Raw genomic sequence first — 22,277 nt, forward strand, 5'->3', positions numbered from 1 at the left:
TGTTGGTCTGAGGTGTTTAAGAATGTAGAAAGTGTTTAAGAGCATAGGAAGTGTTTATAAGAGCGTGGGAAAGGTTAACAAGAGAGTGAGAAAGGTTTATAAGAGTGTGGGAAGGGTTTATAAAGCCTTAAAATATGTATAAATAATAAAATAAATATAGGTCGCTACTTCGCGGATTTTCACCTATCGCGGGGGGCTCTGGAACGTAACCCCCGCGATAGGTGAGGGATTACTGTATATAAAAAGCCAATCGAAAAAATGGAACTTTGCTCTTCTGCCTTGCAACGCAGAATCCATGTACTCATCTGTGACTGAATAAAAATCTAATAGATTGAACTATTCCTGTCTTCCTCGAGGGGTTTCTTCCACAAGTGCTTTCCAAATAAAATTTGCTTACTTGCTTGCTTTTTTATTTATATATATACAGTACTGTGCAAAAGTTTTAGGCAGGTGTGAAAAAATGCTGTAAGCAAAGAATGCTTTCAAAAATGGAAGTGTTAATCATTTATTTTCATTAATCAACAAAATGCAGTGAATGAACAAAAGAGAAATCTAAATCAAATCAATATTTAGTGTGACCACCCTTTGCCTTCAAAACAGCATCAATTCTTCTAGGTACACTTGCACACAGTTTTTGAAGGCACTTGGCTGGTAGGTTGTTCCAAACATCTTGGAGAACTAACCACAGATCTTCTGTGGATGTAGGCTTCCTCACATCCTTCTGTCTCTTGTAATCCCAGACAAATTCGATGATGTTGAGATCAGGGCTCTGTGGGGGCCATACCATCACTTCCAGGACTTCTTGTTCTTCTTTACGCTGAAGAAAGTTCTTAATGACTTGGCTGTATGTTTGGGGTCGTTGTCCTGCTGCAGAATAAATTTGGGGCCAATCATACGCCTCCCTGATGGTATTGCATGATGGATAAGTATCTGCCTGTATTTCTCAGCATTGAGAACACCATTAATCCTGACCAAATCTCCAACTCCATTTGCAGAAATGCAGCCCCAAACGTTCAAGGAACCTCCACCATGCTTCACTGCTGCCTGCAGACACTCATTATTGTACCACTCTCCAGCCCTTCAACGAACAAACTGCCTTCTGCTACAGCCAAATATTTCAAATTTTGACTCATCAGTCCAGAGCACCTGCTGCCATTTTTCTGCACCGCACTTCCTATGTTTTCATGCATACTTGAGTCGCTTGGCCTTGTTTGCACGTCGGAGGTATGGCTTTTTGGCTGCAACTCTTCCATGAAGATCACTTCTGGCCAGACTTCTCCGGACAGTAGATGGGTGTACCTGGGTCCCACTGGTTTCTGCCAGTTCTGAGCTGATGGCACTGCTGGACATCTTCCGATTTCGAAGGGTAATAAGCTTGATGTGTCTTTCATCTGCTGCACTAAGTTTCCTTGGCCGACCACTGCATCTACGATCCTCAACGTTGCCCGTTTCTTTGTGCTTCTTCAAAAGAGCTTGAACAGCACATCTTGAAACCCCCAGTCTGCTTTGAAATCTTTGTCTGGGAGAGACCTTGCTGATGCAGTGTAACTACCTTGTGTCTTGTTGCTGTGCTCAATCTTGCCATGACATGAAACTGTCTTCCACAACCTCACCTTGGTAGCAGAGTTTGGCTGTTCCTCACCCAGTTTTAAGCCTCCTACACAGCTGTTTCTGTTTCAGTTAATGACTATGTTTCAACCTACGTGTGACATTGATGATCATTAGCACCTGTTTGGTATAACTGGTTGATCATATACCTGACTAGAATCCTACAAAATCCCTGACTTTGTGCAAGTGTACCTATAAGAATTGATGCTGGTTTGAAGGCAAAAGGTAGTAACACCAAATATTGATTTGATTTAGATTTTTCTTTTGTTCGCTCACTTTGCATTTTGTAAATTGATAACAATAAACAATCATTATTTATATTTCTGAAAGCATTCTTTGTTTACAGCATTTTTTCACACCTACCTAAAACTTTTGCACAGTACTGTATATACACATTAGCCATCCCCCGCGGCCTCGCCCGCATATTAGTGAAACAGGACAGTGAAGAGGGCCCTGCCCAGCTCTGTACTCCTGACGTCACTCTTCCCCCTCTCCTTGGCCCGCAGCCTCTGTCTCGGATTAGTGCGAATACGCTCCTACAAGCGAACTATGATTCTTAGCGCAATGAGAGAAGTTGCAAAATCAACCGGAATGTTGATCTAAATCCGTTAAGTACTTGTCTCATGAAAAGAGGACAGACATACAAACAGGTCTAAAAAACTATAAGAACGTTCGTGCTTGGACCACGAAATTTTTAAAACCGTTTCTTAGTGAGCACCTATGTGCCAAGGGTAACCTACATTCCAAATTTCAAGTCCCAAGTCCTCATGGTTCGGAATATATATATGGTATATATATTTATACCTCCATAGCAAAATGCTCATTTATTGAATCAGGCTTAATTATACAAAGGTAAGTCTGCCTGTTTCAATTGCATCAAGTGCATTTATGAATCTCTGTTCATCTGATATGCCCTACATGCCTCTTTTTTTGTGCATCTTGTTGCCTTTGTTCATCGTACATTCTAGCCCTTACATCCATCATTCTTTGTGCTTCTTAGGGTATGAATGTTGGAGAAATGGACATTTTATTGCTTTTTAATATAGAGAGATTTATATATATATTAATATAATAATATATCACTGTTAATTCAATGAAACAAACAGAAATATATGCAGTGTAATGGACACCAGACATGGGGTGGCGTTCTGACCAGGAAAGTTCATAGACCATTCCCTGGCCTGGAGGCCAGTTTGTTCAAAGGATAGTGGGAGGATAATTACACAGACTATTTACCTCCCTGACACATTTGATAGTAACCCTCCTGGACGGCAGTGCCTCCATGAATGCCTGCACAGGATGCTGGGAGTTGCAGTCTGATTGTGCAGCCCTGTGATTACACCTATGCCACCAGGGGGAGCTGCAGGGACAAATCATCTTCATTTCAGGGAACCTCTGCCAGACCCGGAAGGAACTACAGCCAGTAGTGTCAAAACACAGGAAGTGTTCCTGGGTCTGGCATAAAAGGAGCCACTCGATCTCATTCAGAAAAGTCAGAGTCGGGAGGCAGTAGACAACATTTATATGGAGACAGGAAAAGGAAGAATCGACTGGAAGGTGAATTTGTATTGGTACAATCTGTATATTGAGGTTGGTTAAAATAAATCATCATTTGAACTGATATATATATTGTTGTCAGTGTGTTGAAGGATTTTGGGGCCCTGTGGTGCCCTGTACTTGTAACAGCAGTAATACGATATTAAAGCATGGCAGTTAAGACAAGGATAATGCTTGCTTAAGAATTTGGGTATTTCCTTTTTTTATTTATATTTTTAATTATTCCATAACATGTTAGGATCATAAATAGAATAGAACTCCACTTAAATAGAATAAGTTGAATTTAGTTAAATTGAATTGCTTGTGAAACAAGTGGCTATGGCACTGTACCTTAAGCCACTTAGTTCAATACCCTAATTCCACACATTTTGTGTCACTGAATAAGTCAATTATTGAATGTGACCAATTGAAATACACCATGATCGTGTTAGCTCCACTGGCTAAAGGCATCTACCAAAAGATTGATGTTAATAATGTGCATTTTTAGTGTAGGCATTTCTAGAAGGTTATTGGCAGTTTTGCTAGGCTCTTTAAAAAGTTATGTTGTACATTGTATACACGTGAAATGTTCATTGGTGTCTCTAAGAACATAGCCTATTCCTATCAGAATGATTGTGTGCAACCATAGTGGAAGGGTAGTGAGGAAATAGCTTAGCTATCCCCATTGAGACAAATGTTTGCATACCAGCATGAACCCTAGGAGAGAAAAGTGTATTCCTTTGATTTTTTTTTTTCTTAATTAGCAAATAAAATATCATATTGTGAAATGGAGAAGCAAGAATAAAAAATTATTCAAAATGTGATTATTTTATGTAAGTGATAAGTAAATGTAAGTTTAGTGAAAATGGAGGCACATGTGCCCCATACAGGATTGGCTTTTTGAAAAGTGTTCTTCTTTTGAACTAATTCTGCTCTGACATCATGCTCCATCTTTGACCAAAATTTATCTTTTACGTAGAACACTAACAAGGGAAAGACCAGAATGCTGCTCTAGGGTTTTGTAGTCTTGTGCTAAACTACATCAAAGCATGTAAACATGGTATGCGGTTAAGGACAGTAGAAGAAATGCAGAAATGCATAACATGCAGATGAATGGGCATTAATTATTGCAAGATGGTCGACAGAGAGACTTTAAATTGAAGTGACATTCATATTGTTTTGATAGAAGCAATAAAACATTCACTGTAAATGTCAGGTAAAAATGGAAAAACTTTAGAATATATTGTAATATATAAATACAAAAGCGGGGCAGAAGGAGCGGCAGACGTGCTAGGCTACATGCTAACCCATACAGACCCAGTCTCTTCCTCACGAATGCCAGGTCTCTCGCCAATAAGATGGACAAGATTCGGCTGAGGATCGCCTCAAGTAGGGTGGACTGCTGTGCGGCAATTATTACCAAGACCTGGCTGTGATTTTAGCATTGGAAGAGCTGTACTGCCTGATTAGCAGACAAATGAATACCAATCCAGACGCGGCTGCGATTGTGGCTGGTGACTTTAACAACATAAAATTAAAAGCAGTGCTTCCCAAATTTCGAGGATTTATAAACTTTCCAACTAGAGACAATAGGATTCTGGATCAAGTTTTATGCAACATCCCAGGAGCATACATGGCTGTAGCAGCCCCACATCTGGGCATGTCGGACCATATCGCAGTGGAGCTGATACCAGTCTATACTACCATGATCTGCAAGATGAAACTGACTACCAGAACAGTACAGGTATGGACTGAGGAGGCATATTCAGCATTACAGGACTGTTTTGAGCATACAGACTGGGGAGTGTTCAAAGAGGGCTCAGATCTAGAGGGATATACATCATCTGTCCTATCCTATGTGCAGTTCTGTACTGATGCTGTCCTGCCCACAAAGATGTTTAGGGTGTTTCCAAATCAGAAACCATGGCTGGACAGTACAGTGAGGTCCCTGCTTAAAGCCCGGGACGCTGCATATAGGTCAGGCAACAGGCTGGCATAAAGCAAAGCCCAAAAAGAACTAAAAAAAAGGAATAAACCTGCAAAATACAGATACAAACAGTGTATCCAGGAGTATTTTGATAACAATGACTCACGGAACATGTGGAGAGGCTTAAACATCATAACAGATTATAAGTGCAGCGATCAGCAGGTCAGCTATGACCCTAGTCTCCCTGACACCTTGAACAGTTTCTTTGCACACTTTGATGCATCTAGCAGCAGGGAGACTATACATCTCCCTTGGCTGGAGGAGCAGCATCAGACTCTAGTCCTGCAACTACACCAAGTGAGGTCCACCTTGAGGAAGATCAACACCAACAGAGCTGCAGGACCGGACAAGGTGTCGGGTAAGACACTGAAAATTTGTGATCAATTTGCAGGTGTCTTTCTGGACATTTTCAACCTTTCTCTACAACTTGCAATGGTCCCTGTCTACCTTTAAATCCTCCACTATTGTGCCAATGCCTAAAATGTCAGTGGTCACCTGCCTTAATGATTACTGCCCTGTGGCTCTGACCCCAGTAATAATGAAGTGCTTTGAGAGAATCCTCCTAAAGTACATCAAGGATTCCACCCCTGCTGGATTTGACAACCATCAGTTTGCCTACAGGAGAAACAGATCTACAGAGGATGCTGTCTCAATAGTACTTCACACAACCCTGACTCATCTGCAGTACCCTAACACTTTTGTTAGGATGCTATTCATCGATTTTAGTTCAGCGTTTAACACCATAATTCCGGACAAGCTGGTATAAAAGTCCCTGGATCAGGGACTTTCTCACCAACAGGCCTCAGGTGGTTAGAATTGGAGATCATACATCAGCCACACTGGTTTTGAACACAGGCATGCCACAGGGTTGTGTGCTCAGCCCAGCACTCTTCACGTTATTTACACATGATTGCACTGCTATCCATGTCACAAATATGGTTGTGAAGTTTGCGGATGATACGACCGTGGTGGGTCTCATATCAGACGATGAGACTCACTACAAAGAGTAGATACAACACCTAGCACTATGGTGCTCAGCCAACAACCTCATCTTGAACACCAGCAAGACCAAAGGGGTCATTGTGGACTATAGGAGGAACCAGAAGAACAGAACATGCTCCTATATTCATACATGAGGAGGCTGTAATGTGTATGGACTATATCAAGTTCTTGGGTATCCACATCACATTGAATCTGACCTGGTCTTTGAACACATCTCACCTGGTAAAGAAGGCCCAACAAAGACTTTTCTTCCTCAGGAAAATGGGACGTGCTGGATTCTCCTCTCAGCTGCTCATAAACTTCTACAGATCCGCAATAGAAAGCATTCTCTGTCACATTATGACAGTGTGGTACGGCAGCTGCACAGCACAGGACAGGAAGGACTTGGTGGTGAGAACAGCACAGGGGATCATGGGAAGTCCTCTCCTAGACCTGGACTCTGTATATGCTGGAAGGGTGCAGAAGAGGGCCAAATGTATAGATGCAGGTCTCACCCATCTGGGAAATGGACTGTTTGTACCACTGCCTTTGGGAAAGCGGTACAGAAACATAACACGTACCAGCACACTGAAAGACAGCTTTTTCCCCAGAGCTGTGAAGTCCATCTGCCCCTGCTGATACACACACATACATCTACCTCTAACCTGCCCTCCTGTAGACATGCACACGCACTTTTCCTCGTAATGAAACACACACACTCACATTCCTCCCCTGCAGACCCACGCATGCAGATCACTGGTCTCTGCAAGCGTACTACCTCAGGAAAAGTCTGCACTTGATGTTTAATTGCTGCTGTCTTTTATACTTATTATGTTTATTTTATTATTTATAGTGTATTTATAGTGTATTGTGTATTTTAAGTATTCTGCCTTGAAACCGAGTCCTACCAACAAAAAATTTTGTTATGCGTATGCATAATGACAATAAAGAATTCTATCTATCTATCTATCTATCTATCTATCTATCTATCTATCTATCTATCTATCTATCTATCTATCTATCTATCTATCTATCTATCTATAAGACCACACCTGGAATAATGTAAATACATAATTGCCATAACAATATCAGTTGCATGAAATCTGGTTGGAGATGCTCCTACAAATAAAACATCAGTACAATATTATCATCATTTCTTAAAGGTACCTAAACAACGAATTTAACACAAACACACTTTTTTAAATTATTGTGAATGGCTGTTAATGTCAAGAAAATAAATGTTGACCTCCCACAGCTTATGAATTACAAATTTTGTAAAGCCTAGTAGTTCAGGCCATGATTGACCTCAAGTGTTTACCAGAGAGCAAGTATGCAGAGAGTAGGCAGGGTGTGACATGTTAAAAATATGGTTCTACATTTCAATCTGAAAAAACAGAGCAAATCAATATTAAGAAAGTGTCAACCAATGATTTTAGAAGCAGTCCAATGAATCTCTCTAGCTACTTCTTGTCTTCAGCCAGGAAATTACCATACCAAACTCTGACTCTCTCTGAAAGAACAGGTTATGCTGACTTTTCTTGATCACAACACAAGTGTTAGAGTCCAGGAAATAATTGTGCCCAGGAACATGAAATAAGTGTGTACAGTTCTGATAACCACACTTCAAAAATGACAGAGCAGCTATAGGAATTGTGCAGAGAAGAGGAGCCATGTTCAGTTTATGACTAACAGGTATGTTCTACTCTGACTGGCTAAGGAAATTAAACCTCTTTGGTCTAATGCAGAGCAAGCTACGTACATGGGAACCTAAGCCAGACTTACAAGTACATTGATAAAGTTGAACCTGCATAATTCTTTTAATTTAATATAGAATCACATAGTTGAGAAAACAGGTGAAAGTTGAGGAGGTGTACAGATACGTAATATTGAAGCCAGGAAGCACTTCTTCACTTAGAAATTTTAAAAAGAATCTGGATAAGATACTTGGAAACAACTTATCTTTCAGTTAATCAAACAATCCTAATGAACTGAGTGGTCATTACTTGTTTGTAAAACTTTTTAATGTTCCAATCAGATAAAAAAAGTTGTCAGGAGTTCCAAAGAATTCTGAAAAAGTGAAAAGTATTTAATGAGCGCACATTGTCTATAATTTTATCAATTTTTATGTTCCCACCTTTAGTTCATCATGCTTCCCAATGTGAGTTTTAAGGAGAGCCTCTGTATTTTCCACATTATTAGGGAGCTCTGTCTCTGCAAGGTCAATACCAAACATTTGAAGCATTTGGGCAGTTGTCTTCACAGTGACGGCAAAATTCTCAATAGCCTACATAATCAGGAGACAGAAAATAAAATAAATATTGAAATAAATATCTAGGTGTTTAAACTTTTGCTTTACAAGAAAAACTTGATACATGCCTATTCAAATACTTTTTTCCAAACATATAAAGGAGGTTCACAGGTTTATATATTTCAGGAATCACCAGTTCTACTCATTCTTTACAACCAACCATCCGGTTTCTGAACTCTGTTTCCTTTAAGAAGCTACCAAGTCAACACCATCTGCACAGGATGCCAGTCTACTAGAAACCCACACTCACTAATCATCTTAAAGTTCATAAAGCAACAGTGTTAAGATGTAAACCACTGTGCTGCCCACATCCTTTGTAAATAAAAAAAAAATTAACTTCAGAAAAATAAAAAACACCTTCTATAATACTAACAAAAACATAATTACTTTATATATTTAAAAACATTCCAGACAAACAAGTACAAAATGCACTTGATGTTAAAGCAAAGTGTTACTCATGTGAGTTGAGTAGGTCTTTTATGGGACCATTTTAAGGGTACACCAGAGCTCTAATAGTGTCATTCAGTTCATATGATTTCTCGTCCCCTCTATAGAATAGAGGAACTCCCAGAAGTCTGGCATCACTTCCTTCCTACAGCTGGCTCCTACCCTTCTGGTAGTTAAGGATAAAGCTCATGTGACAACCAAGTGGTCATCATTTGACAACCAGACTAGGAAGCAACAGGACAATGCTCCTGTTGCTATTTGTTTTCTACTGTTAAACACTACCAGGGATAATAATGTTTGAAATTGATTACTCACCAATTATACAAGGTCTCCCATCTGCAACGACAACTCTTTAACGCAACTTTTGTGTTACTTTTTACAAATGCTACCAACTGATTTCCCTTTAAACTCTAAAATTCATAAAAGAAATCATGGAAATGATTTACATATACTTTTGTTTAAGCTGTCATTGATAAGGGGTGTGTCAGTAGCTACACAATATTGCTCAGTCTCATCCTAGAAAAACAAAATTAATTTTGGCTGGCATTTTATGTGAGTCCTCCACTTGTTGACCAATGTATTAAATTCATTCATTTATTCGCATAAAGGTGCCATTCAGCTGGCATGTTTTAAGGATACTGAATAAAGCTTACGTACCCAGAGATTACCCCAGTGAACACAGGGAAGAGAATGTATCCGGCACAAAGACAATGGCAATTTTTTAAAAAGGCACCAAAATACTAATGTATTATATTTATTTTTTTGATTTTAAAGAGCTCAATAATTCCATTTTAATGTTGTATAGAAAATAATGAGCTTTTGTGCTTACTGTGCGATGATGAATCCATTGACTATGACAATATTCCAAGGTTCCACCTAATTCAAATGTAAGCTGATTCTTGTCAATGTAGTTATGTAAATCAGACAGTGAATTTAACATAACAATCTGAAAGACAAATAGGAAGATGTTAAGACCTCTGTAGCCTGTTACTTAGGATTATTCAATTATGTTTGATAAACAAATAATACTTAACTACAGGTATTATATTGACACATGCATTTTCTGTTTCGCTTTTGCATTGAGCCCATTCATAAACATAGAGGGAAATGATTCTCTGTGAAACCTCTGTATTGTTTTGCATGAACATATCTCTCAAATGAAGAGTCTAGACCAGCAGTGCAGGATGCTGCTCACTGGCTGTGTGTTGAATTCCTCTGGACAGTTTTTCAAAACAAAGGCACTTTAATATCATCGCTCAAAACAGAAGCATTTTAAATCCATACTTAACATATTGCTTGCCACACCCTCAAGATTTTTAAGTGCAAGCTTGTATCTTTTTTATCAGATTACCGATTCCTAAACCAATTCCAAAACATTATTTAGCAACAATGTTGAATAGCATATTGGATAATAGTGTTTCTAAACAAAGATGTGTCATGAAATGTTAGTGCAAAACTAGAATAACACATTTACATAGTCACACTGTAAAGACACAGATGGAATACCTGGGCACAAAGTAGAACGAACCTTAGATGCAGATTCAGTCCATTGCAGACCCCACTTATGAGCTCATTATCAAATTAAAGTTGCTAATTAAGCTAAAATGTATGTCTTTGGGATATTATACAGGAAGAATGCCCAAGCACCATACAGATGGTCAAAAAGCGTGGATTTCAAACCCAGGACTCTTAGATTTGTGAGGCAGGACCACTGTGCCACCATGCTACCCAAGATAAATCAATAATACGCAGTTTAGAAACCCACTTATTCTTACTCTAGTTCACAGCTTTGGCTATTTTAGGATGTTTGACAAACTAGGCAGGACTCAGTATGAAATGGATATCAATTTACTGCAATCCCACCATTAAAATGAAAGATTAATAATATACATAAGATATTTTCTTCAATGAATTAATTTTTTTTTTATGTTTCTGAAGCCATCAGATTTTTAAGGACCACATTAAGCAACTGGGGAATTTAGATAGCATCTTGAAATGTTTGGCAAAACAGAAATGGTTAATGGCTTTATTAAAAGGAAAACCCTCAGGAAACGAAAAGAGTGAGTTGCCATATGCCGTAGAGTAAATGAGAGTCACTTATAACTTTGAAAAATCAGATTTCGTATATTACATTTTTTGCTCAACAAAGATTTCAGAAAGCATGTGGGCTGTAGCAGGTAACATCTCAGAATATTAACCTTTCTGTTAAGGAGTATAGCTGAATGCAGACAGGAATACACAACTGAACACTTGGGTAAGCAAGTTGCTCTTGGAGAGTCATGAATGTAATAATCTGGGCTGTAAATTGTAAGAATTTTTCTTTCTACACCTGTTTTCCTTAGGGCTGAGGGTAGAAGGGGCCTATCCTAGAAGTGTTGAATGCAAAGCAGACACTATGCCAGGGAACATTTATACTTACTCAAACTAAGAAAGTTTAGAATCACTAATCAAATAAACAGCATTTCTTTACACTGTGGATGGAAGCATGAGATTGCGGTTTAAATGTACACAAACACAGGCAAACCCTGCCAGGAATCTCATGAGTATTATCAGTCATTCAAACAACTGATCACTGAGTGACTTTGACAGAGATCTAATCATTTGTCTTTGTGAAATTCAAAAAGTTATGGCATATGTTTGACATACAAATGTGACAGTGGGATGAAGTCAGGGAAAAAAGCAGATAGAAAGTTCTAACGCTGCTTTATAAAAGATATTTAAGGCTCAAACGAAAAACAACAAAAGGACTAGCTGATCAATTCACAGTTAATCAGAGTGTCTCTGTAAGTGCTTTCCACCATAAATAGAAAAGTGAAGCCCAACATGGATCAGTGTGCAATGCCTATGACCATGGACTGATGATTCCCATTGTCCATTATGATGTCTGCAATCTATCCTTTGGACTAGGTCTGTATTGGCATATGGCTGAAGTAATATGGAATGTCATGGATCGGCATTAGGTCATCTTCAGCTCTGAGTCCCACTCCTTCCATGGGACTGATAAGCACCGGATTTGGTCATCAAGATGAAACAGAAAACAGGTCAGTTTGGATATTCTTGGGACAACAAGACCAGCAAGCACCCTTGTCTACAAATGTCCATCACCACAGTTGGTAAAGGACAGATTGAACAGATGATATAACTAGTAACTAAGAAGATCCTGTCAAACAAAGACCAGGTCCATTCTCCAAATAGCAGACCACATATGACTAGCATTTACCAGTAATAACTATAAATTCTAACACTCTTCACTTGCCAGCTGAACTTTTTCACCTGTTACTGATAATGTACGTGAGGGACAGCAGCTGTTTAACCTAAACCCCAGTGGTAATCAGGAGTAGTAGTGGGAAAAATCTTGACTCATCCTCACTTAGATTATCAATTTATCTAATGCTGTATGAAGAACCCCCAGCATAGCATTTGTTGAGACCAAAAATGTTCCTTTGCTCTAAATAGAAAGCATTTCATTCACATGCATCACTAGTTCCAAAGGCATGCAAACTGGGAACCTGCTTCAAGTCACTGAACATATTTTTCATCACAGACCTTATGTATTACATAAGAATATTCATTCTTAACTACCTTCTTCTAATTAAAAGATATATGTAAAACTTTACTTTCTTTTCATCCATTCAAATTCATGCACTTACCCAAGGTCACTTCGGCCAGAGACTGTCCTAGCAGTACTAAGTACAAGGTAGCAATTAAATCTGAGCAGGGTTCCAGTTCATTACAAGAAATATTTATGCACACACCAACACTGTCTCCTACAGGGTCCAGTCTAGAGTTCCCACTTAACCCAACATGCATGTAATTGAGAAGTGGGGGGAAAAGCTAAAGAAACACTCACATGGAAATTGGCAGAACAAACAAACGGCTCAGAGGTGGTGACTAGTTCAGGTTCTCTTGGTCCTGATTCCATTCAAATAATTTTCACAAAGATATTCTAACTTTTATAGCAATTTAATCTGCAACAGGTGACTTAATTATTAACTACTCACACATTATTATAGTTGCAATGTGAGTTACATTTTTTTCATGTGTAACCCCAAAGAGAAATGCTTGCTTAAGTGAGTCACAGATACACAATGTGAGGGTATTCTGTTATGTCCTACAAAACAATATGGTTGCTGTTAAACTTGTTAAAACTTCTGCCAAAAATACACCTCTTTGCACCCCCAAATTTGGTCTATTTTTAATATCCATATCCTTTCTCAAAACACTTGCTGAAGTCAGATGTCTAAGAAGATATTTGTGAATAATGTCAAGCTAACATCTCAGTGACTCAGTCATTCATTCACTTCAAATTGGGACTGTCTATTCTATCTATTAAATCATACTTGCGGTTTACTTGTGTTCAGGTCAGAACCAATTTCCCGGAGGTGTACAACTCACATCTCAGATGTGACATCAGGAAACAAATTTTTTTTTGCAGGAACAGATTCATAAAAATTGTTTATCACGTAAACAGGGAACTTTGCCATTCAATACAGGCGTATACTTCTGAATGTGTAATTACCACATTCCAGGGTAGCTGAAACATTCTTCCTAAAAGATCTGCCCCCAGTTTCTCTAGTTTGTGCGTTTTAAACTGCCGCCAAGGATTCAGGGAGGTAGCAAAAGCTATAGAACAAAAGACTTGACACTGAGAGAAAATAAAAAGCTAAAGTCTCTGTTTTCAATTCAGGATCTCAGTAGCATAAGGTAACTGAAGCTTAATGATTAATTTACCCAATGTAATGAGCGCTGTGACAGTGGAAACAGACATACATACACACACTTACACATAGCCCGCCACAGCTACTGGGCTCCACACATTTGAGAGGTGCCTCTGTCTGCTGTCTGTATTTCTGTTATTTTAACTATTGCACCACTATATGACACAACATTAAATAGATTTTAGATAAGAATTGTGTTCTATGGATATACAGCATGTTAAAACAATGCAGCTATTTTGTACTGGCATGTTTATATGTCCAGGTAGACAGTAATGTTAAATTTCTTTAATAATTTGTTTAGGTGGATGATGTGCAGCCTCATCTTTGCGTCCACTGGTATTGTTAGGCCGATTTACTGACTCAGGTGTTTTGAGTACTGAAATCTGTATCTCCAATGGCTCTTTATTAGCAGCTCTCTTAACGACAGTCCTTTTGACAGAGTGTGACATACCATCCATCCATTTTCCAACCCGCTGAATCCGAACACAGGATCACGGGGGTCTGCTGGAGCCAATCCCAGCCAACACAGGGCACAAGGCAGGAACCGTGTGACATACCATTTACTTCAAATGCATATTTTACAGTTTACATTTTCATGAGTATAGTTGCCAATTCTTTTGAGATGACACTGACTCCTACACTACCATCGTAATGCTGAATAACAGAGAGTACACACAGCACCTGCAACAACATATCACGTTTACCATTCATTCATTGATGCCATTGAATACCAATGTATAATCTGATGCTACAGACAGACTTTTTCCTTGCGTCAGGTTATGTTTATTTTTAAAACAAGTTATGTTTATGTTTAAAGATGTGCAATGTGCTTTCTGCACGTGTGACACACATTTTGTATATGTCTAACAGGGTTTTTTAGGAGACTTTTTAACTATAGACAGTTCATTGTAAACAGAAGCTCTCTTTATAGTTCAAAAGCATCAACCCTACATTGACCTCCGCCTTGATGAGGTGTTGGATTGTTTTAAAAATGTGACACTCTTTGAGGCGTCTAATTGTTTCTATCCAGTTTTAAGCAAAATTCACTCATGGTTGTCTCCTGATGTGTGTTTCTGGTTTCAACGAGACTATGCCCAGAGTGGTATTAGAACCTAGGACTCTGGAGCTGTGAGGCACCACTAATTACTCTGTTACTATGCTGCGTAAAACTATAATCATAATGAAAATTACAAGATAACATTAATTAATTTTTTGGACCACACAGACTCTGGGGATAAAGAGTTATTAAAATTTAAACAGTACATTTCCTTCTTTATTTTAGGGTATTATTATATTTAAACAAATATCAGTAATATATAATTAAAAAGGTGGCATATTGGGCAAAATTAACAAAATGACAAAAATAAAAAGAATGTTTGATTTGTTTTCTGTTGTTACATTTAAGAAGCTATGTTATTGTGCTATAGTATTAGAATTCAATATGAATCCATGTCACAAGAAATATTTTCAGAATATTAGCCTGTTGTTAATCAATGAATATAAAACTTTCAACCCGGGCTAGCTTTCATAAATGATTTAAAATTGTAAAAGGATATTCAATATAAATTAACTAGTTAACCAGTTAGCTAAATTGTTGAATTGTTAAAAAATTCCAATACAAACATACAGTATTTACTATGATCATTGCCCTCCTGCCTGTCTTTGAAAAAGTTTTATATAGTTGCTGATACTTTCACAGTATTTTTTCATTAAACTATACATTTAAGTAGTACAGCATTTACAGTAGTTGCTTAGACTGTTCTCACATTTAGAAAGAATGGCATTAAATTATAACATAAGACAAAAGTGCATGCTTACCGGTACCTTCAGTTTAAAATCATCCCGGTGAAATCGAATGCCAATGTCAGCAAGGGTCCTCTGTAAAAGACGAGAAGGTCGCAAGACAAGCACGAGCTGCAAGTTGCCTGGAAATGCTCCCTGTTAATGAGAAGTAGTATATGATTTTCAAAGAAACGTTCAGGTTTACTACAGTGTATGTAACAGTCCTGTAGAACAATGACAACGACAATATCTTTATACAAGGTAACTTACAAAAAAATTAAATAATAATACTACATATATACTGTGGCAAAATAGCTGAACCTAAAACCTGCTGTCACCTAAGACACAACGTATAATCTTGATTAGTGTATTTATATTATAATATGATCAATGTTATTTTAGGTTTCATTATTTTAAGTTTTACACTTGTTTAAAAAGGCTTGCTTGACTGTCTTCATAGAATACAACTGTTGCCTGTTTTTTTTTCACATACTATTCATTTTTGTTTCTTTTTCCAATATTCTGTGGTGGTGCCCCATATCACCTTCATCAGGCTAACATACTCTACAGCCACCTTTGATGCTAGACAGCTTGAGGAAGATGCTTTTATGAAGAGACCTGCATAACTGAATCTTCTAGGACATTTCATCATACAGTGCATCCAGAAAGTATTCACAGAGCATCACTTTTTCCACATTTTCTTATCTTAACATCCCTACCATGTGATTTCTCAGTTTTTTTATTTTTAATAAATTTGCAAAAACCTCAAGTAAACTTTTTTCACGTTGTCATTATGGGGTGTTGTGTGTAGAATTCTGAAAAAAATGAATTTAATCCATTTTGGAACAAGGCTGTAACATAACAAAATGTGGGAAAAGTGATGCGCTGTGAATACTTTCCGGATGCACTGTATGTAGACGTTAGTAATTGTGGAATACACATGTGGGACTGGAGCTTTTTTGGCCTTGGAACTCTAAAGTTGTATTTTCTCCAGAATGTAGACCACCTGGAGTTGATATTTTCACTTTTGCCTGTCCAGTTCACCAAAGCATATATTTGTCAAACAAGATTACTGATTTTGCCGGCTATAACTATTTGAGACCTAAAACTTAGTCTAAATTATCTCATAACTTAATTTACTTTATTGTTTTTTAGGGCTTTTTCTTTTTTATTTATTTATTTATTTTTTATTTGTTTTTTGGTAATTGTAATTTTGTTTAATTTAAAAGTGTGTAAGGTACTTTGAGCTACAGACTTTGTATGGAAATGTGCTTTAGAAACACAGTGGTGTGAAAAACTATTTGCCCCCTTCCTGATTTCTTATTCTTTTGCATGTTTGTCACACAAAATGTTTCTGATCATCAAACACATTTAACCATTAGTCAAATATAACACAAGTAAACACAAAATGCAGTTTTTAAATGATGGTGTTTATTATTTAGGGAGAAAAAAAATCCAAACCTACATGGCCCTGTGTGAAAAAGTAATTGCCCCCTTGTTAAAAAATAACCTAACTGTGGTGTATCACACCTGAGTTCAATTTCCGTAGCCACCCCCAGGCCTGATTACTGCCACACCTGTTTCAATCAAGAAATCACTTAAATAGGAGCTGCCTGACACAGAGAAGTAGACCAAAAGCACCTCAAAAGCTAGACATCATGCCAAGATCCAAAGAAATTCAGGAACAAATGAGAACAGAAGTAATTGAGATCTATCAGTCTGGTAAAGGTTATAAAGCCATTTCTAAAGCTTTGGGACTCCAGCGAACCACAGTGAGAGCCATTATCCACAAATGGCAAAAACATGGAACAGTGGTGAACCTTCCCAGGAGTGGCCGGCCGACCAAAATTACCCCAAGAGCGCAGAGACGACTCATCCGAGAGGTCACAAAAGACCCCAGGACAACGTCTAAAGAACTGCAGGCCTCACTTGCCTCAATTAAGGTCAGTGTTCACGACTCCACCATAAGAAAGAGACTGGGCAAAAACGGCCTGCATGGCAGATTTCCAAGACGCAAACCACTGTTAAGCAAAAAGAATATTAGGGCTCGTCTCAATTTTGCTAAGAAACATCTCAATGATTGCCAAGACTTTTGGGAAAATACCTTGTGGACTGATGAGTCAAAAGTTGAACTTTTTGGAAGGCAAATGTCCCGTTACATCTGGCGTAAAAGGAACACAGCATTTCAGAAAAAGAACATCATACCAACAGTAAAATATGGTGGTGGTAGTGTGATGGTCTGGGGTTGCTTTGCTGCTTCAGGACCTGGAAGGCTTGCTGTGATAGATGGAACCATGAATTCTACTGTCTACCAAAAAATCCTGAAGGAGAATGTCCGGCCATCTGTTCGTCAACTCAAGCTGAAGCGATCTTGGGTGCTGCAACAGGACAATGACCCAAAACACACCAGCAAATCCACCTCTGAATGGCTGAAGAAAAACAAAATGAAGACTTTGGAGTGGCCTAGTCAAAGTCCTGACCTGAATCCAATTGAGATGCTATGGCATGACCTTAAAAAGGCGGTTCATGTTAGAAAACCCTCAAATAAAGCTGAATTACAACAATTTTGCAAAGATGAGTGGGCCAAAATTCCTCCAGAGCGCTGTAAAAGACTCATTGCAAGTTATCGCAAACGCTTGATTGCAGTTATTGCTGCTAAGGGTGGCCCAACCAGTTATTAGGTTCAGGGGGCAATTACTTTTTCACACAGGGCCATGTAGGTTTGGATTTTTTTTTCTCCCTAAATAATAAAAACCACCATTTACAAACTGCATTTTGTGTTTACTTGTGTTATATTTGACTAATGGTTAAATGTGTTTGATGATCAGAAACATTTTGTGTGACAAACATGCAAAAGAATAAGAAATCAGGAAGGGGGCAAATAGTTTTTCACACCACTGTAACTGTTGCTTTTGTTATGTTTTGTATTACATTAGCATTTTAACATGGGGTTCATCATGAAATAGACTAAGTGATAGATCGATTGGTTGGGTCTCTGAAAAAAAAATATTGAGAACAGTCTGAAAGCTTTTCTGTTACAATTTTTTTCAGTTTATTACAGCATACCTAAATCGATATTTTATGCTTATGCTCAGTTGTCTACGCCAATCAATTGTTTGTATTTAATTAAAATTACTTCTGCTTTATAAGCGGATTACCCATCATAGTTTGAACATATAAAATTATGGTTCATGAAGATTTATGAGCAAATATAAGCAGAGTGTATAAATATGGTTGTTCAAACATGAACCATTTATAATAACAGGAATGGATTTAAAATATCTAACGGTGTAACACTGTATTTCTCTTGTGACAGCCAAACTGATTTCTGTATACATACTGCAATTCTTGATAAAGAAGCCTTTATGGAGCTCCATTTGTCACGTCGTCTGTCAATGATGATGATAAATCCAATGCTAGCAGCATCTAAACTAAATAGACAACAAGAAAGAAAGACATATTTAAGTTCAGTTATGGCAGAAACATAGTTCATGTTGTGCAGCACACAGTGTTGGAAAATGGCTGGGTATTTCTCATTGATAAATAAAAACAATTTTCTACATTGTGCCAAATATAAAACTGAAAATGTACCAATCTGAAGACTTCATTCACAAAAATTACATTAACATCGATGTGAAATGAGTGGACATGGGGTATAGATTACATATAGAGCTTCAGCCAAAGAAGACGGCCATTTTCTAACAGTAGCATCTACAGTATGTCTCTTACCAAACTCTAAAGCATGCCAGTCAATGAGATCCTTAACCAATTAGCTTTCCTGGCTAGCCATTATGGTATTTGTTATGTGTTCCAATGTATATTTTCCTCTTTTGAGGTATATTAACACTAATTAGTATTGCTTTTTTCTCTGTTTTCATTCCCAAAGCTACTTTAGCTTCTTACATTACGATTTCATTAGTTCTTTTTGTCTCTGTGTAAATTATGATATCATGACAATAGTAAGTGTGAAAATCAGTTTACTTCTCACAATATAAGAATACCACATGCTATTCCCCAAAAAGTTCTAAACATGAAATATCTAAAAATGCTGTAATGTCTCAGAAAATATTTCTTAGTATAACTTATTTTACATATCCAGGAATTTTTAAAAACAAAAATAATTGCTATAGAAAAACAGAACTCAGGGTGGTGCCATGGTTAATGCAGCTCCCTTAGAGTTCACAACTGGTCATTGTCCTCCCTTTCCCTGCATGGGTATTCACCAGGCACTTCAGTTTCTTTCATCTTTAAGGTTAATGTCCGTAATCTGTCTCTGTTTAAGAGACTGTGGTCATGTCAGTGCATAACTCCAACCTTCGAGTGAATACATTTGTTTAGGTAATATTTGGATGAATGGCTGTTAATGAAGCACTAAATTAGGAAACCACATGTACTGTTAACTAGCAAAAAAAAGAAAAACAAATTAAACTCTTTACTTGTAATGAGAGATTATACAGCAATGAGCTGGTTTCCCATCCATTTTTGGGTCCTTATCGGCTCCACCTCTAATGACCCTGAAATGGGTTTGAAAATGGAAAGATGGCTCTTAAGTTACAGTGAACTGATTTTATGAGTTTCTAATATAATGTATTTAAAAAATCAAGACTCGCGATCATATACCCAGAAAAGGACCCCCTTTTTTAACAGTAATTGACCATCAGCATTTCCTTTTTACAATCTCATTTGGTTTCCATGCAAAGTTTACATGAAAATGCAAAAAAATAAAATAAAATTGCAGCTTACCAATTAGCCTAATTAGCACTTGCAACTGACATATACAGATTACTCTTGAGTGGGTGTATACAAGTTGACACAAGTGAGATATTTTGTACAAGGTGTAGCAGTGTAATTTGGCTTTAGTGTGCAAAATAAAACTAAACTGTAATTTCCATCTATCCTATTTTAATCTGCACTTCTACTGAAAGTTACCACAAGCCATGCATGTATAGTTACATAGATATTCATAAAACATCCTGTAAGATAATAAAATACTGAAAGTGGTTGAGTTTACATGAGTGTGTGATGTTTATACACAATAACTGCATATTTTATACACCTGCTCATTAATGTACTGTAAATACCCAGCTTCTAAAAACAAACCAATTGCTTCCACAACTCAATATATACTGTATACAATGCAGACAGGCTGAAGAGGCTTCCTTGTTGTTCATCCAAACATTAGAATGGGAACAACACATGATCCAAGTGACTCTGGCTATGTTATGATTGCTAGTGCCAGATATGGTGATTTCAGAATCACAGAAAATTTTCAATCATTACAATTTCTACAGTGTACTGAGTGTGTTGAAATTAATAAAAAAACATCCAATGAGCAGCATTTCTGTGGGCAAACACACCTTGTTAATGACAGCGATCAGAAGAAATAACCAGATTCATTCTGGCTAACAGAAAAGACACAAATAATCAAAAGCAGCTCTTTATAAAAGGGAATGCAGAAGGGCATCTTCAAACAGAGTATATAGGTAACAGTACCAGAAGATCACATAAGTTTCCATTCCTTTCAACAAAGAATAGGAAAAGGCTACAGAAGGCACTCGATCTCCAAACCTGGACAACTGAACATTGAAAAAATGTTGCATAGGCTGATGAATCTTGATTTCTGTTGTAACATTCAGAGCCTGGTATAAAGAGTAAGAATCAATGAATCCACCCTATCTAGGCTGGTGGTAGTAATGTAATTATGAAAAACTGTTTTCTTGGAACACATTATGATATTTTTTGTTGTCCATCTCAGCATACCTAAGCACTGCTACTGACCATATGTTTACCTTTATTGGCCCAAACAACTCTTTTATAAGTGGACACTTCCAGCAAGAAATGTCCATGTTGCAAAGTATTCATATTCTCAGGCTGGTTCCATGAAATTACAATAACTTTGACTTATTCTAGTGCCCTACACTTTTCTAGCTGTCAATCCAATATTGCACATTTGGGATGAAGTAGATAAAAGAGCTTGTAACATTAATGTTTAGCTGAATTTCTTCATTAACTATGTCATGCTAGTCATCTTGCATCAAAATCCATAAAGAATTTCTTCAGCACCTTGCTGAATCCATGTCTGAAACAATTCAAGCTTGTTCTGAAACAAGAAGAGGATTCTAACCAGTACTAAAATGGCATACACTTTGTATGTACAGCAATAAATAAAGAAATAAAAATAGGTGCAAAAAAAGCAATTGCCCAATTCCCATGAAAAGCAGCATGGAAGATCAACTTCACACGGTGTGAAAGTAACTGGGCTAGCATGTCTGCTATGCTTATAGTGCATTGGATACTGGGCCCACCTAAAATGTCCATAATGAAGCAGAGAAATAATCATGGTAATCATGAAACACTTGAATGAATACCTCAATGACATAGGGTGCATTCCAACTGCAGGAACTTTGTTCTGAAGAACTAATGAGTTCCTGTATGATTCAGGCGCTTACTACTTGCGGTCCCATACCCATTTTGTGTGTTGCAACAGCTAACATAATTTCAATAAGCAGCAATACCACCACAATAATGGGAACGAGGTGTTGTTAATTCTTGGGCTGTATGTTATAGCAAATTAATGTATTGCTATTTTCAGAGAATTGACTTTAGGAATTAATAGACAGGGTTAAAAATTAAAGGAAAGCTAGAGTGCAGAAGAGAATGCAGCTTTCACATTTGATTGCACAGATTGCAGATCATGAGGCAGAAATAAAATGTAAACAAAAAAAGGTAAAATGTTAATGTTATTCATTAAATGGACATTCATTAATTCTGTAATGAAATTCAGATTTAAAAACATGTTTTGATACAAGAATAATATCTGTGTTCTTGTCAGCACATTTCATTGCACCACCCAGTTTCTGGTTGCATGAAAAGTACATACTCTGGAGTAGGAGTTAAAAAATGTACCAGG

The 22,277-nt window shown here is 37.5% G+C and overlaps 1 protein-coding gene across 7 annotated transcripts in view; it reads right to left on the bottom strand.

Annotated features, from left to right (window-relative positions):
- mcf2l2 (MCF.2 cell line derived transforming sequence-like 2) overlaps nt 1–22,277 on the bottom strand; it is a 399,475-nt gene that overhangs the window by 257,842 nt on the left and 119,356 nt on the right. For 6 of the 7 annotated variants that reach the window (XM_028794595.2, XM_051923916.1, XM_028794598.2 and 3 more), the window contains exons 4-7: nt 18,708–18,798; nt 15,404–15,523; nt 9,697–9,813; nt 8,247–8,396 (exon numbers count right to left, since the gene is read on the bottom strand). In XM_028794595.2, the coding sequence (XP_028650428.2) occupies nt 8,247–8,396; nt 9,697–9,813; nt 15,404–15,523; nt 18,708–18,798 (478 nt within the window). The remainder of the gene's footprint in view (nt 1–8,246; nt 8,397–9,696; nt 9,814–15,403; nt 15,524–18,707; nt 18,799–22,277) is intronic. The other variant, XM_051923915.1, reaches the window with a different exon arrangement.

This window comes from Erpetoichthys calabaricus, chromosome 2 (assembly GCF_900747795.2).
Source record: "Erpetoichthys calabaricus chromosome 2, fErpCal1.3, whole genome shotgun sequence".
NCBI classification, from domain to species: domain Eukaryota; kingdom Metazoa; phylum Chordata; class Cladistia; order Polypteriformes; family Polypteridae; genus Erpetoichthys; species Erpetoichthys calabaricus.